The sequence below is a fragment of the Anabrus simplex genome, chromosome 3 (assembly GCF_040414725.1).
Source record: "Anabrus simplex isolate iqAnaSimp1 chromosome 3, ASM4041472v1, whole genome shotgun sequence".
Classification (NCBI taxonomy): Eukaryota; Metazoa; Arthropoda; class Insecta; order Orthoptera; family Tettigoniidae; genus Anabrus; species Anabrus simplex.
In genome coordinates this window covers 168,957,933-168,973,027 of record NC_090267.1, presented here as the reverse complement: position 1 = coordinate 168,973,027, position 15,095 = coordinate 168,957,933, and the positions used below count along the sequence as shown (strand labels likewise).

General features: G+C 37.2%; 1 protein-coding gene across 1 annotated transcript in view; it reads left to right on the top strand.

The window, feature by feature from the left end:
- The window catches only part of LOC136866715 (nose resistant to fluoxetine protein 6-like), a 210,098-nt gene that overhangs the window by 119,672 nt on the left and 75,331 nt on the right, over positions 1-15,095 (top strand). Inside the window, exon 7 of the mRNA XM_068226819.1 lies at positions 3,266-3,434. Coding sequence (XP_068082920.1) covers positions 3,266-3,434 — 169 coding nt within the window. The remainder of the gene's footprint in view (positions 1-3,265; positions 3,435-15,095) is intronic.

The following is a 15,095-nucleotide window of genomic DNA, read 5'->3' as shown; positions in this document are numbered from 1 at the left end:
AAGTGCTACAATACTTAATGCGCAAGCACTCTCCACAATCAGCCACTTTCCACGAACATAACACGACTACGCTCCACGAACGTTTGAAGTCCAGTCCATTGCAGCCATGTCACTCCAGTACCGTGTATCAGCACCACTTCCTTCTCGTACAGTGTGTCAGTTGTAGTTGTAGTTATCTTCCTTCTCGTTCCTTTACCATCACCTTTACAATCACCCTTACACTGTTCCTTACAATCTCTTCTAATGTCTTGGTTGCCGCCGTATCATCAACCTTTATAGACATCAATATCCCCCTCCTCTCAGATGATACTTCTGGATTGGTGCTTGCCCGCCAATCATGAGTGATCTCTAGTCAAGACCTTGCTCTGAACTTCTCCTTTCTCCCAAGAGATAAACAAACACTCGGGAGTTTTACACGAATCATCAAATTTCCCTGGTACAACAACAAGCTCATCTCATCAGGCTGGGATATATACATGACTAACGGAATTTCCTGACACAAGTACATCACAACAGACACTGGGGTAGCCATATGACTCATTCAAATTACCAGAGTTATCACAGCAATGTTTTCCCACTCGTGCAAAACAAATTACTCATACCTGCATATGTGGATATCTTCCAGCTTACCAATATAAATGGCAAAGTATACAAATGAAATAATAATAATAATAATAATAATAATAATAATAATAAAAATAGAATACTGACAATAATATCTCTAACTTCTACATATAATTCTGGGGTGTGATATATGTACTATCACAAAGTCGTAGCATTAAGGGAAAAAATAGGACGATTAGAAAAGGAGAACTTGAAGCTGAAAGTAGAAGTGGAAGCCAATACTTTATATCGAAGAAAGAAGTGCTTATTTATCTATGGTGTGCCTGAAGAGTTGAGAGAAGACAAAGAACTGACAACTTACAAAGTTGTGGACTTAATACAGGGGAATTTGAAACTTAATTTTAGTGAAGTAGATATAGATGATGTGCAGAGGGTGGGAAAAATTAGGGGCAAAAGGCCTATCAAACTAGAACTGTTTTCTACGTTGATGGCTGATGCTGTTATAAGAAATGCGAGTAATATGCAGAGAGAGAAAATATGGATCAAGAGAGACATGGGATGGGAGACGATTAGGAACGAGAAAATACTTAGAAAACACAAGATTCGTGCAATAAATCAAGGTTTGAGAGCGACTATTAAAGGGCAAGAGCTAGTGGTAGCAGGCAGAAATTGGAAGAAAATCTGGACTGTAAATGGACTGATTGACTTAGACAGGAGGATAAAAGAAGACGAAAAAGTGAGTAGTGCAACGAAAGGTGGGGAAGTGAGGAGAGATATCAGTATCAGTGTGCAGTGTGAAGAGGGTCAGGGAGAGACGCTAAGTGAAAATGTGATCATAAACAGGGAAGAAGCCCAAGTTCAGGAAGAGAGGACAAGTGAAAAGGTGACCATAAGAAGTGAGGAAGAAAGGCAGGGGAGGGAAAGCAGTGAAGAGGGCAGGCAAGGAAGGGAAAGCAGTGAAGTAAGGGAAACGCAAAGACTGGGAAGTGAAAACAGTAGAGTAAGGCAAGATCAGGGTAAACAAGTAAGGACAGAGGTAACCCGGCAGAGGCGCGGGCAGAATTTCGATCTGAGCAGGGGCGGACAGAGAGATATAGACTTTAGGGCCATGTTGGCAGCTATTTATAGCAAGAAGAAATAACAATAGTAAAGCGAGTAAGTAATTAAGAGCATGATTGTCGAAGAAGTAAGAGATGTAGGTGGTGTTGTGGAGTTGGAAGTTATGATGGTATTATATGTGAAGGCTGAAATGTGGTGATGGAGAAGTGGTATGTGTTATGACGTGTTATGGGGATGAAATGAGGTATTGGAGAAGTGGTGGTATAAGATGGTGGAGGGCAGAAGGAGAGTGTAAAGAAGTAGAGGTGGCTTTTGAGGTGGAGTTGGTGTTATATTGCTGAAATGTGGTGTTGGAAGTTTTTGAGGGCTTGGTATGTATGAGTGTGTGTTATGATTAAATTAGAAGGTGCTATATAATAGGGACAATAGGTATAGGGAAATAATGGAGTAAGTTGAAGTTATTTGCATGTGAATCTGTGCTGGTATGATATAGGAACAAAAGTCGAATGTAAGATACAAAGAAAATTGGTAAAGTAACGAGTGTATTGCTATAATATGTGAAAGGTGGTGTTAGAGAGGCGGTAGATATGAGTGTTTGGTATTTATAGGTGAAATTTTGGTTTGGTGGCGTAATGTGGAAGAAAGCTTGGTAGGTAAATCTGATCATTTAATTATGATTACAGGAGAGTAAGATGAGGTGCTATTTTGAAGGACGAGATGGTATATAGTGTGGAGGCAATAGTATTTGTGAGTGGTAGGGAATTTTTGGAGGTGGTGAGGTGATTTTAATGCTGGTTGGTAGAGATGGTTTTATCTATTGCTGAAACTTTTGGATTTGGGAGGTGATATTATGGCCTTTGTGTTTGGTATGCAAGTGCTGAAATGATGATTGATTAGTTGTATAGTGATGTAAGTGTTGAGTGAAATAAGGACAACTGAAGAGTATGGGAGTAAGTATGTGTAAAATGTATGTGAGTTTGTTTGTAAGAGTGAATACGGGTTGGCAAATGGTGAGTCATTGATGTATTGTGTAATATACAAATCTATTGGTGGCGAAATTGTGGAGACGGAGGGGTGTAGGAGATATGCATTGCTAAAGGACAAAGTTACAACAGGTGAGGTGTGAGATAAACACAGTTATGGCTAGCGAGGCAAGGTCTGCCTGAGCACAGCAATGCAGAGTGGGTCAGTTAGAAACACAATGGCGGTGTGGAATGTGCAGGGTCAACAAGGACACTTGGTAGAAGGAGTTGTCTGGCTCCGGGATCGCGCATGTGATATTATATGTTTATATTGGCAAACGGTTCATAGAGGGAATCAACCGTTGGCCAGCTGATTATTAATAGTATTATTATTATTATTATTATTATTATTATTATTATTATTATTATTTAGCTACTCATTTGTTTATTTGATAGTTGTAGGGTGGCTTAGGTAGAACTCTATTGTGAACATGTATTGGGGCTAAACGCCTCTGTTGTTCATTAATAAATTAAATTGTTCATTAATAAATTAAATTAACTTAGGTGAATAACCCCGTATATTTATGTACGTAGGTATCCGTTCGCAGTTGTACAAATTGAGGTTTTTTTTCCTGTGGACCATTGAACTACAGCATAAGGAAGTGAGTGACATGTTTCAGAATTGTTCCCAATATGCTGGCCGTGGTATTGTTCTATACATTCATCATGGTTCACCTTGGATCGGGACCTCAATGGAATTTGGTGGTGAAGCACCACTCCGATGTCTGCCTGCGACATATGTGGAAGAACTTCTTATTCATCCACAACCTCTTTGGATTTGAGAACGTGGTAAGTTATTTATTTATTTATTTATTTATTTATTTATTTATTTATTTATTTATTTATTTATTTATTTATTTATTTATTTATTTATTTATTTCATGCCTTCATTTGTGGCTAAGATAGGGCTTACGGCCCCCTCCTACACTACATAAAGGTTTTTTGGCCAAATTTTCAGATATTTTTCCGTTGTAAGTCAACTCAAGACTATATCAATGGTTTTCATTTTTCGTGTCTGTTTGACTGTTTAGCAATGGATGGATCTTGACCAAACTTCACATTTAAAGTATACTTATCCTGGAGAAGGTCTTGATATGCGTACGATTTAAAAATCTCTGAATAGACGGGGAGTTTATAAGAAAGCCAGAATAGTTTTCTTCCATTTTCTCTTATACTTTTGATTTTATGTAATATCCCTGGACTATATGTGAAACGTCCCGTTATTATAAACAACTTTTGTAATGTACATAATTTACAATTTTGTGCGGATTCATGTTCTGCATTGAGTGACCGACAGACCGACAACGAACCTAAGGTTATAGTGGCAATGTCTCTGACTGCTTGCCAGCAGGGAAGTAACGTATTGCCATTTTCGTCATCGTCCCGTCAACTCGTGGTTCTTCCTTGGGTAGAAAGCAAGAGAGACGTCAATCGGCCTTTCTGCGGGATATTGGCGGAATACCGTTGGAGGTTACAATCGTTCTCGAATGGTACTAAGGGGCGCTGTTAATATTTGAACAGAACCGCAGAGTGTAGCACATTATTTCACACCGCAAGGTGTTATAATTTTTAAGGTATTTCTATTCTACTTCTGTTTTCCGCTTACATGTCTTGCCTCTGTCTTGCCTCTTTAGGCTTAAGTAATAACACCATACGTCATCTTCTTATCCTTTTACCTAAGAATTCCTGCTCCTAAATTTCTCTCCTGTTGCCGCCTTCTTATATCCGTAACTCATACCATCACAATTTATTGAGGGGCATTTTATTTTCCAATACTTGGTATTTGCATATTTGTCCTATCCGGCTGTCCTCAGTTATAATCCCATTTGCTATTAATTTCACCTTCCTTAACTGTATCATTTTCTTCCTTAATTACTCCGTACATATGCGAGTTCTAATCCCCAAACCTGGACACTCTTTTCTTTGAGAAAAAATTCTAAGCTGTTCAAATGTATAACTTTTGGCTCCATAAAGTATAGAAATATGGATGCAATTTTAATGACGGTGCAGGCCTTCGTTTCGGGATAATTGGTGGCTAAACGGTAAGTCGTATCACAAAATAGATAGCACAGTCGCGTTTCAATTTGGAGAGACCTACAACTTTGGTCCTATAAATGTTTGTCGTATCTCTGTCCATTATACGTTAAATAGAGCTGTATTTCTCGATTTCAAGTTAACTTTGTACTTTTTACGCGTATATGTTATCGTTTGACACACTTATAGGAATGATAGAATCATCACATTTTGCACGCGCATTGACACGACCATGGACCATACATTAGCCAAAATTTGATTCCAGCTGTCACATGAGTATCAAAAAAGTAGAGTTATATGTGAAAACTATACTAAATATTCCACCCTATTCAATGATAATACCGCAATTGGTCCTAGGACCAACCAAGTAGAACATTAGAAGAGGCGTCTGATGGTTAAATCCGCTAGTCGATGTATTTCAAGGCAGTAACTCTTGATATAAAGGTCTGAACTTATAAACGTCTATAAAATAAAGTTGTAGGTGGTCCGCTGTCTGTAATTTCGTTTGTTTTGCCACATTTTCTTATATTTATCCGTTTTAGGTCAACTCAAGACCGTATCTGTATTTGTCTGTTTGTTCCACCATCACGACGAAATGGCTGGATAGATCTCAACGAAAGTTCACACTTAAAGTATACTTATCTTGGAGAAAGTTTTGACATGCATTTGATTTATAAATATCAGAATTACACGAAAACCAAAACAGTTTTCTTCCATTTTCTCTTATACTATTGATTTTCTGTAATATCCGTGGACTATATGTGAAACGTCCCTTTATTATAAGCAACTTGTGTAATGTACGTAATTTCGTTTACTCTTCAAATGACGGATGATATTACTGTTTTCTGCGGGTATCATGCTCTGCATTGAGTGACTGACAAACCGACAACGAACCTACAGGTTACCATGACAATGTCTCTGACTGCTTGCCAGCAGCGAAGTAACGTATTGCAATTTTCGATCTGTTAAGTGTTTTCCAATGTCCATATTGAAGATGATGTCCTGCAGCCGGGTTCTCTTTCACTTCCTATAATCTTACAGGCGTTTTCCTTCTCCAGACTTCCTATCGCCGAAATTCGGCTGATGATGGTATTGATATTGTTGTTTGTAGGAAGCTCTTCCTCGATTTCAATCTTGATGGGTGGGCGTGAAGTCCAAACGTTGGGTGTCTTGGATCTGTTTCTTGCTTCTTCTTCTCAATCTCTGCTACAACTTGCCTTCTAACATCTAGAGAGGATACTCCCACAAGTGGAAAGAATCTATTAACAGGAGTTGGTCGTAAGCAGCCTCTAACAATGCAAACTGTCTCATGGATGGCAACATCCACTTGGTTCTTACGAGCGGAATTCCTCCAGACTGGAGCAGCATACACTGCAGCAGAGAAACACAGGGAAAGGGCAGATGTATGGAGGACGTTAGGCTGTGCTCCCCATGTTGTGTGTGTGAGTTTGCGAATGAGATTATTCCTGCTGCATACCTTCTGTTTGGTATCTATACAGTGCTGTTTATAAGTTAGGGCACGGTCCAAATTTACCCCTAGATATTTGGGTTGATCACAATGGTTTAATTCGTGTCCTTTCTAGGTTACGCTCAACTCCTGTCTTGCTTCTTTGTTGCGAAGATGGAATGCACATACCTGAGTTTTATCAGGATTGAGTTTCAGGTGATTCTTGTCAGAGTAGACAGCTAGTTCTTCAAGAGCAGATGTCAGTTTTAATTCTACTACTTCAAATGTCACTCCTTGAGCAGCAACAGTCATGTCATCTGCGTAGATGAAAGCACTATTTCCGGTGTTATGTGGCTGATCGTTGTTATAGATGTTATCAAATACAGTAGAGACAATACGCGACACTCTGCGAGATATCGAGGGACAGCGATTAGAGCTCTGTCTAGTGAAGTAACCTGAGAGCTACTGATTCTGTCGTAAGAGCACGTGTATTTGTTTGTGAAGTTTTTTGGGTTATTTGTGCATTTGCATTGAGTTGACATAATTAAATAGTAGCGTGTGTCATTTCTTTATATCTCCAGTCAATATGAGTGGAAAGATATGTGCTGCATTTGGCTGCAATAACTATGAAGTGCAGAAGGATTCACGTTTTTCCGTTTCCCTCGTGATAAGAAAATGCAAGTAAATACTGTGTTTGCATATATATATATAATTCCAGTTACAAAGATACTTTTATAGATACTTCCTAAACTTCTGACCTGCACGACCCATATTTTAACTGGCTTAAAATATAATAAGCTTATTTTATTGTTTTTAGTGCAGAAGTTAACCTTCAATACCGATGTGTTGATGTAGGTATGATCTGTGGGCTTTGATTTAATTCAGGAAAATGCATATGCATATGTGTGTGGCTGGTTGTGTTCCAAGTTAGCCCATTTGGAATGCCGTAATGCGTTGTCAAGCACTGAAGAAAATATGGGTGATTTAAGAAATGTGATGATGATGATGATGATAAAAATTTGCTTTACCCTAATGTAATGGCAAGTATTGCTTATAGGGAAATTTTGAATGTTTTTGCAGCTAAATTCATAAATTTTCTTTCTGTTAGTAGGCTTCAAGTTAAAAGGAAAATTGTCCAGCTCTTAAATGTAAATTCATTGAATCATGTGTGTAAGGAATGTGCCGATATTTTTATTGACAAGTGTGGTAATGTGATGAGAAAAAAAGAAAAATCTAGCCGTAAAAGTTTAGGCAGGTATGCTAAAGTCAAAAAAGTAATGCATAAATGAAAGATCAAGCCCTTTCACAGCAGTCCATTTCACATCTTGATTATATGTCTAATTTCAGTCTTTAAATAATATCCTGTTAAATAATTCTTCCTTCATGTACCCAGAATTGCATCAGCAACTTTAAAGTTAATATTTTAGCAACACTTTCTTTCTAGACGTAATTTATTTATCCATTTCCGTATATACGTTTCCATTGATATTTTAATTTAGCGCGAATTTTCAGGTCACGCCACTAGGAGCGCCACTTGCGAATTGTCTCCCATTTTAACAAGGCTAAATCCGGAAGTGTCGCGTATTGTCTCTACTGTATTTGATGTTATATAATATTGGAGCCAACGCACTTCCTTGGGGGAGGCCATTCTTTTGACATATCCGTCGGCTTTTCTTGTCCTTCATAGTGACATAAAATGTCTGTTATGGAGCAGGCATTGAATAAACTCTGTCAGTCGATAGTCTCGGGTTGTTGAATTCAGCTTCATTGTCATACTCTTATGATTCACTGTATCATAAGCAGCCGTGAGATCAATAATAGCAACTCCTCTTATTATTTGTTTCCTCTCATATTCATCCTCGATATGCTGGATTAGATTAAGTATCTGACCAGAACATGACTTCCCCGGTCTGGTACCTGATTGTTCCTTTAGAGTATTTCTATCGACAAAATCAGAAATACGATTCAATATCATCCTATCCAGAATTTTGAAAAGATGCCAGAGAGGAGATACAGGTCTGAAGATATTGGGGTCATTTGGCTCTTTTCCTGGTTTAAGCAAGGCCAGAACTTTTGCTCTCCACCAGATCTTTGGAATCAACATTCTAGTCACACACGTGTTCACCAGTGTCAAAACCCAGTTGACAGTTTTGGTCCAAAATATTTTATTTGCTCTGATCTTATGTCATCAAAGCCGGCAGCTTTGTTATTTTTCATACATTTGATAGCAGTTCGCACTTCTTCCGTGAATGGTGTGCCGTGGTGGTCATTCTCCTCTTCATATCGTTGGATTTTTATTTCTCTGTATCTTTTCGTGGTTTTGCCATTCAGCAATAGTTGATGGACTATTTGATCAGGAGTAAATTTACTCAACCCAGGGCGAGACTAAAGGATCACCGTTAAGATTTTTTAGAAATTTACAGGCTTGTTGACTTGAGCGTTTCATATCCAAACTTTCGAGAAGTTTACGCCATTTTTCTGTTCTTGATGTCGATATAGCTTCGAGGAGTTACTCTCCTGTTTGTATTGTATCCTCTGCGAAGGGATCAATTTCAAATAGCTTTTCATATTTATTAAGGAGGGCTTTTGAGTCCTTATCAAGTCCAGGTATGTACCCCTAGGGATGTCTTTACGTGAGATGCTTTTTTCTAATTTCACAAAATCTGGGTAATTTTCTGGATCAGACTTGATTTTTGCCCCTTCATCGTCCAGATTTTGAGAGAAGGTATTCCACTGATCTTTTTCGAAGTTGAACTGCCTTTTAAAAATAACTTTCTCTGGTTTAACAACTGCCTGTGCGGTACATATAAGGGCTAGATGCTGTGTTCTTGGAAATGGTGGTGCAATGTATTTCTTGGTTTGGTGAGCAATGTGTTCAGTTACAAAAATGTTGTCTGGGTTGTAACCTCGCCTCCATCGATCACTGTTAAAGGGTCATGTATTAGTTTAGGAACCATACAATCGGCCCATTCTCCTAAGTTTTCACCATTTGTGTCAGTCTTTTTGTACCCCCAACACGTACTACAGTATGACAATTATAGTCACCGATGACTAGCTTTGTTGGTTGAGAATAGAAATTGCAAGTTTCTGTAAATTTATATTCCTTATTTGGTGGCTTATAGACAGATGTTATAGTGAAGGATTGAATTTCTACTGTCAGTATTTCAGTGTCATCCACACAGGTCAAGTTTGCAAATAAAATGTTGGTGCCCTGTTTAATGAAAACTGCACTCCCATATTGTCCATTAGGTCTTTCCAGGACAAGTTTCATTCCGTTCACCTTTGATCGGCGATCATTTGATCCTCTATGTGTTTTCTGAACCAGTAGGATATCACAGTTATATTTTGTGCAAATGTCAGATAATAAAGCTTCCTTCACTGGTGAAATTCCCTCTATATTAATTGATATTGTTACTAAAGGTTGCATTGACTAATGTCGTTTGAAGTTCATAATTACTAATAAGTTAGTGTTCAGATGATGGAAGAATCAGCCGCTGAGCTTTCCTCAACGTAGCCCAGGGTACGCCCGATTGTCTTTACAATCTTCGTGGAGGCATCCTCCGTGTACCCCATGATGATAATACTAATAATTAGTATTATAATTATTACAGTTACTTTTATTTGATATTCAGGAAGAACAGTTTGTTATTTCTGGTATAATCGCATTATACTCGTATTTCGGGGGTACGAAGGTAAAACAATTGGATTTTGGGGGTACGTCATCCAAAAAGTTTGAATACCACTGCTCTAGGTATTAAGGTGTTGTAAGGACAGAATCGGGATGCAGAAACAGTGATTCTTTGATTTTAAATTTGTATTTTTTTCATTCTTAGTAATAATTTTATTTGAATTAAACTTAAAACTTTAAAAGTGGCAACGATATTTGGATTATAAATATGCTTTAAGTTGCCATGATTCATTGAAGACAATTAACAAATGCGCTGCGATGGTCCAATTCTACGAACTTGAGGGTTCTGAAAAGAACCACACATCTCCTTGTTCGCTGTTTGACCGAGAGGTCGTTACCGACAGTTCGGTCTCATCTTATCACCACCCGGGGGACACGTATATGGCAGAGTGGTGCAAATGGGGTTGGACTAGCTCTACAAATAATGATTTTGGTACCCCTTCTCAGTCAATCCACCACATTGTTGCTGACTGCCCAATCCGAGCTTTCAAAGGAAAGCTAATTGACATTCACAGCACATCGGATGAAGCAGTTGATTGGGTCAAAAAACTAGACCTAGAGTTGTAGTATTGTACGGACTTGTGACTACGCACATATATCCTGAAACTATATATATGTGTGTACATACATTCATCATAGATAAATAATAATAATAATAATAATAATAATAATAATAATAATAATAATAATAATAATAATAATAATAATAATAATAATAATAATAATAATAATTGAACACAATACGCACACATGAGCTTTCAAAATATAAACTGACTAGCAAGATACCCGTGCTTCGCTACGGTATTATACTGAAATTTATAATTGAATGCTTATTTTTTTATATATAATCCGCCGAAATTCGCGATCTGACAGGTTCTCTGAAAGAATCCGCCAAAATTCGCGATCTGACTCGTTTTCTAATAGATTACGGCAAGTTCCCTCCCATTTTACAATCTTTCTTTCCAGCAATCGATTTCGTACTTCCCGGGCGGGGTCCAGGTATTCCACCCGGTCAGTTGGGTCCCTAAATCTTTGCCATATTTTCCTATAAGAATTAATATGGATCAAATCCTTGAGGAGATCCGGCGTGGTGTCCTCTTGGGTGCCTCGGCGGTACTGAATCCGCGGCTGGACTGCATTCTTAGTCATTTCCCGTCCAGGACCCGTTTCCAGCGCAGTCTGCACATTTGACGACGGTCCAGAACATTAACATCATTATTATTATTATTATTATTATTATTATTATTATTATTATTATTATTATTATTATTATTATTATAGATGTTCTGGACCCCACAGCAAGATGCAATACCGCTACTTGGCGGTAAATTACATCTGCTGCCACTGTCATTGTTGTGACCAGCACCATTGTCGCGCGTAGCCGAGTGTGCGGGATTTCTGGTGATACGAATGACATATTCCGTGCATTAAGACCTTATTATAAAGGTGAACAATTGGACGGTCAATCTCATTCCTATCGTTTGTTTCAACGTTGTTTAAATTTTTATTTATATGCCATGAGAATGTACTGTAATCTAAGAACGTTCTCCGAAGAATAAGATGGCTCTTGAAAACGAACCCAGGAAAGATAAAAAATGATCGGTTTATGATCAGAATAAGTACATCGGAAATCTACAGCCTGTTTCCAGTCATTCGACAGGGTCAGGAATGGAATGAATAAAGCCCCCACCTGGCGGCGGCAATAGGAACTGTGCCGGCTGCCGAAGCCTGTCGCACTCCTCTGGGGCAATGGATAATGAAATGATATTGGACAGTGTTGCTGGAATGAATGATGACAGGGTAAACCGGAGTATCCGGAGAAATCCCTGTCCCGCCTCCGTTTTGTCCAGCACGAATGTCTCATGGAGTGACCGGGATTTGAACCACATAACCCAGCTGTGAGAGGCAGGCGCGCTGCCACCTGAGCAACGGAGGCTCCTTATAAGTACATTATGAACAGTAAAATCAACTATTCTCACCTCCTTTTACACCCCACCGCCGTTAAGTTTATTTACCCCCCCCCCCCAAAAAAATAACAGAAAGGCATGTTTCTTTATGTTTAAAGGGGATTCCAAATACCAATGTTCACGTCTGTTACCTTCACTTTGGAGATATAAGTATCCCCATAAAAATAATTCACTTTCTTCACTTCCTTTCACACTCCTACCCCCACCCCCCTAAAGAAAATGCGTTTTCTTTGTTTTTAAAGGAGATCCAAATACCAATTTTCACGTCTGTAACAACTTTAGTTTTTATTAGACGTAAGTATTCTCATAAAATTAAGTCAATTAATTTTTCAATTCTTTCACCCCCCCCCCCTTCATTGGATTTTTCGAGAATACGTGTTTCTTTACTTTAAAGCAGAATCCAAATATCAAATTTCACGTCTGTAACATCTTCACTTTTGAGATATCAGTAGCTAAATTAAAATAATGGCATTCACCCATTATTCACCCTTTTACACCCCTCCTATTGGGATTTTCCGAAAACAAAACATACATGTTTCTTTATTTTTAAAGGAGGTTTCGAATACCATTTTTTACATCTGTAAACTTTTCAAGTTTTAAGATGTAGATACACTCATTTTAAAAATTCACCCCCCTTTTCACCCCCAATTTGGATTTTCCAAAAACGAGAAAATACCTGTTTCTTTATTTTTAAAGTAGATCCCAAATACCAATTTTCAGGTCTGTAATATGTTCAGTTTCTGAGATATAAGTATCCTCATTAAATGCATTCAACCCATTTTTCACCCCTTTCCACCTTTCCTGTTGTGATTTTCCGAAAACAAAAAAAATACGTGTTTCTTTATTTTTAATGAAGATTCTAAATACCAATTTTTACATCTGTAAACTTTCAAAGTTTTGAGATATAGATACAATGATTTTAAAAATTCACCCCCCTTTTCACACTCCCATCAATTGGATTTTCCAAAAACAAAAAAATACGTGTTTCTTTATTTTTAAAAGAGATCAAAAGTACCAATTTTCAGGTCTGTAATACCTTCAGTTTCTGAGATATAAGTACCGGTATCCTGATTAAAGGCATTCAACCGCTTTTTCACCCCTTTTCACCCCTCCTATTGGGATTTTCTGAAAACAAAAAAATACGTATTTCCTTATTTTTAAAGAAGATTCTAAATACCAATTTTTACATTTGTAAACTTTTAAAGTTTTGAGAAATAGATTCACTCATTTTAAATTTTCACCCCCCTTTTCACCCCCTTAGCGACGGAATATCCAAAAATCCTCTCTTAGCGAGCACCTACATCTTAATATGAATGCATCCCCAAACTTTCATTTCATTATGTCCAGTAGTTTTGGCTCGGCGATGATGAATCAGTCAGTCAGTCAGTCAGTCAGGACAAGCTATCTATATATATAAAATAACTTGTCCTGACTGACTGACTGACTGACTGACTGACTGATTCATCATCGCCGAGCCAAAACTACTGGACATAAAGTAATGAAATTTTGGGGATATATTCATATTAAGATGTAGGTGCTCGCTAAGAGAGGATTTTTGGATATTCCGTCGCTAAGGGGGTGAAAAGGGGGGTGAAATTTTAAAATGAGTGTATCTATATCTCAAAACTTTAAAAGTTTACAGATGTAAAAATTGGTATTTAGAATCTTCTTTAAAAATAAGGAAACACGTATTTTTTTGTTTTCAGAAAATCCCAATAGGAGGGGTGAAATAGGGTGAAAATGGGGGAAAATGGGTTGAATGCTTTTAATCAGGATACCGGTACTTATATCTCAGAAAATGAAGATATTACAGACCTGAAAATTGGTATTTTTGATCTCTTTTAAAAATAAAGGAACACGTATTTTTTTGTTTTTGGAAAATCCAGTTAATGGGAGGGTGAAAAGGGGGTGAATTTTTAAAATGAGTGAATATTTATCTCCAAACTTTTAAAGTTTGCAGATGTAAAAATTGGTATTTAGAATCTTCATTAAAAATAAAGAAACACGTTTTTTTTTCGAAAAATCGCAATAGGAGGAGTGAAAAGGGGTGAAAAAGGGGGTTGAATACCTTTAATGACGCTACTTATATATCAGAAACTAAAGATATTACAGACCTGAAAATTGGTGTTTGGGATCTCCTTTAAAAATAAAGAAACACGTATTTTTTTGTTTGTGGAAAATCCAATTAATGGGGGGAGTGAAAAGGGGGTGATTTTTTAAAATGGGTGTATCTATATCTCAAAACATTTAAAGTTTATAGATATAAAAATTGGTATTTAGAATTTCCTTTAAGGATAAAGAAACACGTATTCTTTTGTTTTCGGAAAATCCCAATAGGAAGGGTGTAAAAGGGTTAATAATGGGTTGAATGCCTTTAATGAGGCTACTTATATTTCAGAACCTGAAGATATTACAGACCTGAAAATTGGTATTTTGGATCTACTTTAAAAGTAAAGAAACACGTATTTTTTCGTTTTTGGAAAATCCAAATATTGGGGGGTGAAAAAGGGGGGTGAATTTTTTAAAATGAGTGTGTCTACATCTTAAAACTTTAAAATTTACAAATGTAAAAAGTGGTAGTTAGAATCTCCTCTAAAAATAAAGGAACACGTATTTTTTAGTTTCCTGTAAATCCTAATAGGAGGGGTGTAAAAGGGTGAAAAATGGGTTGAATGCCTTTAATGAGGATACATATATCTCAGAAACGAAAGATATTACAGAACTGAAAATTTGTATATGGGATCTCCTTTAAAAGTAAAGGAACACGCATTTTTTAGTTTTTGGAAAATCCAATTAATGGCGGTTAAACAGGAGTGACAATTTGGGGTGAATTTTTTGAAAGACTATATCTACAAAATATCTGAGAAACGTAAAATGTTGCAGACGTAAAAAGTGGGTGTTTGGAATCTCCTGTAAATGTAAAGAAGCATAGGTGATTTGTTTTTGGAAACTCCACTTAAGGGGAACTCAAAAGGGGTGACATTTTAAAATGAAGTTTTACAGTGTATCTAAAAAAACTTAACATGTTACAGAAGTGAAAAATGGTATTTTTTATCTCTATTAAACATAAAGAAACGTGTATTTTTAGTTTTCGGAAATACCACTTGGGCTGGGGGGGGGGGTAAAAGTGACTGAAAATGGTGTTGGTTTCTTTTAATTAGGCTACTGATATCTCAAGAATGAAGATGTTACAAACGTGAAATTTGATATTTGCAATCTGCTTTAAAAGTAAAGAAACACGTATTCTCGGAAAATCCAATGAAGGGGGAGGGGGGAGGTGAAAGAATTGAAAAATTAATTGACTTAATTGTATG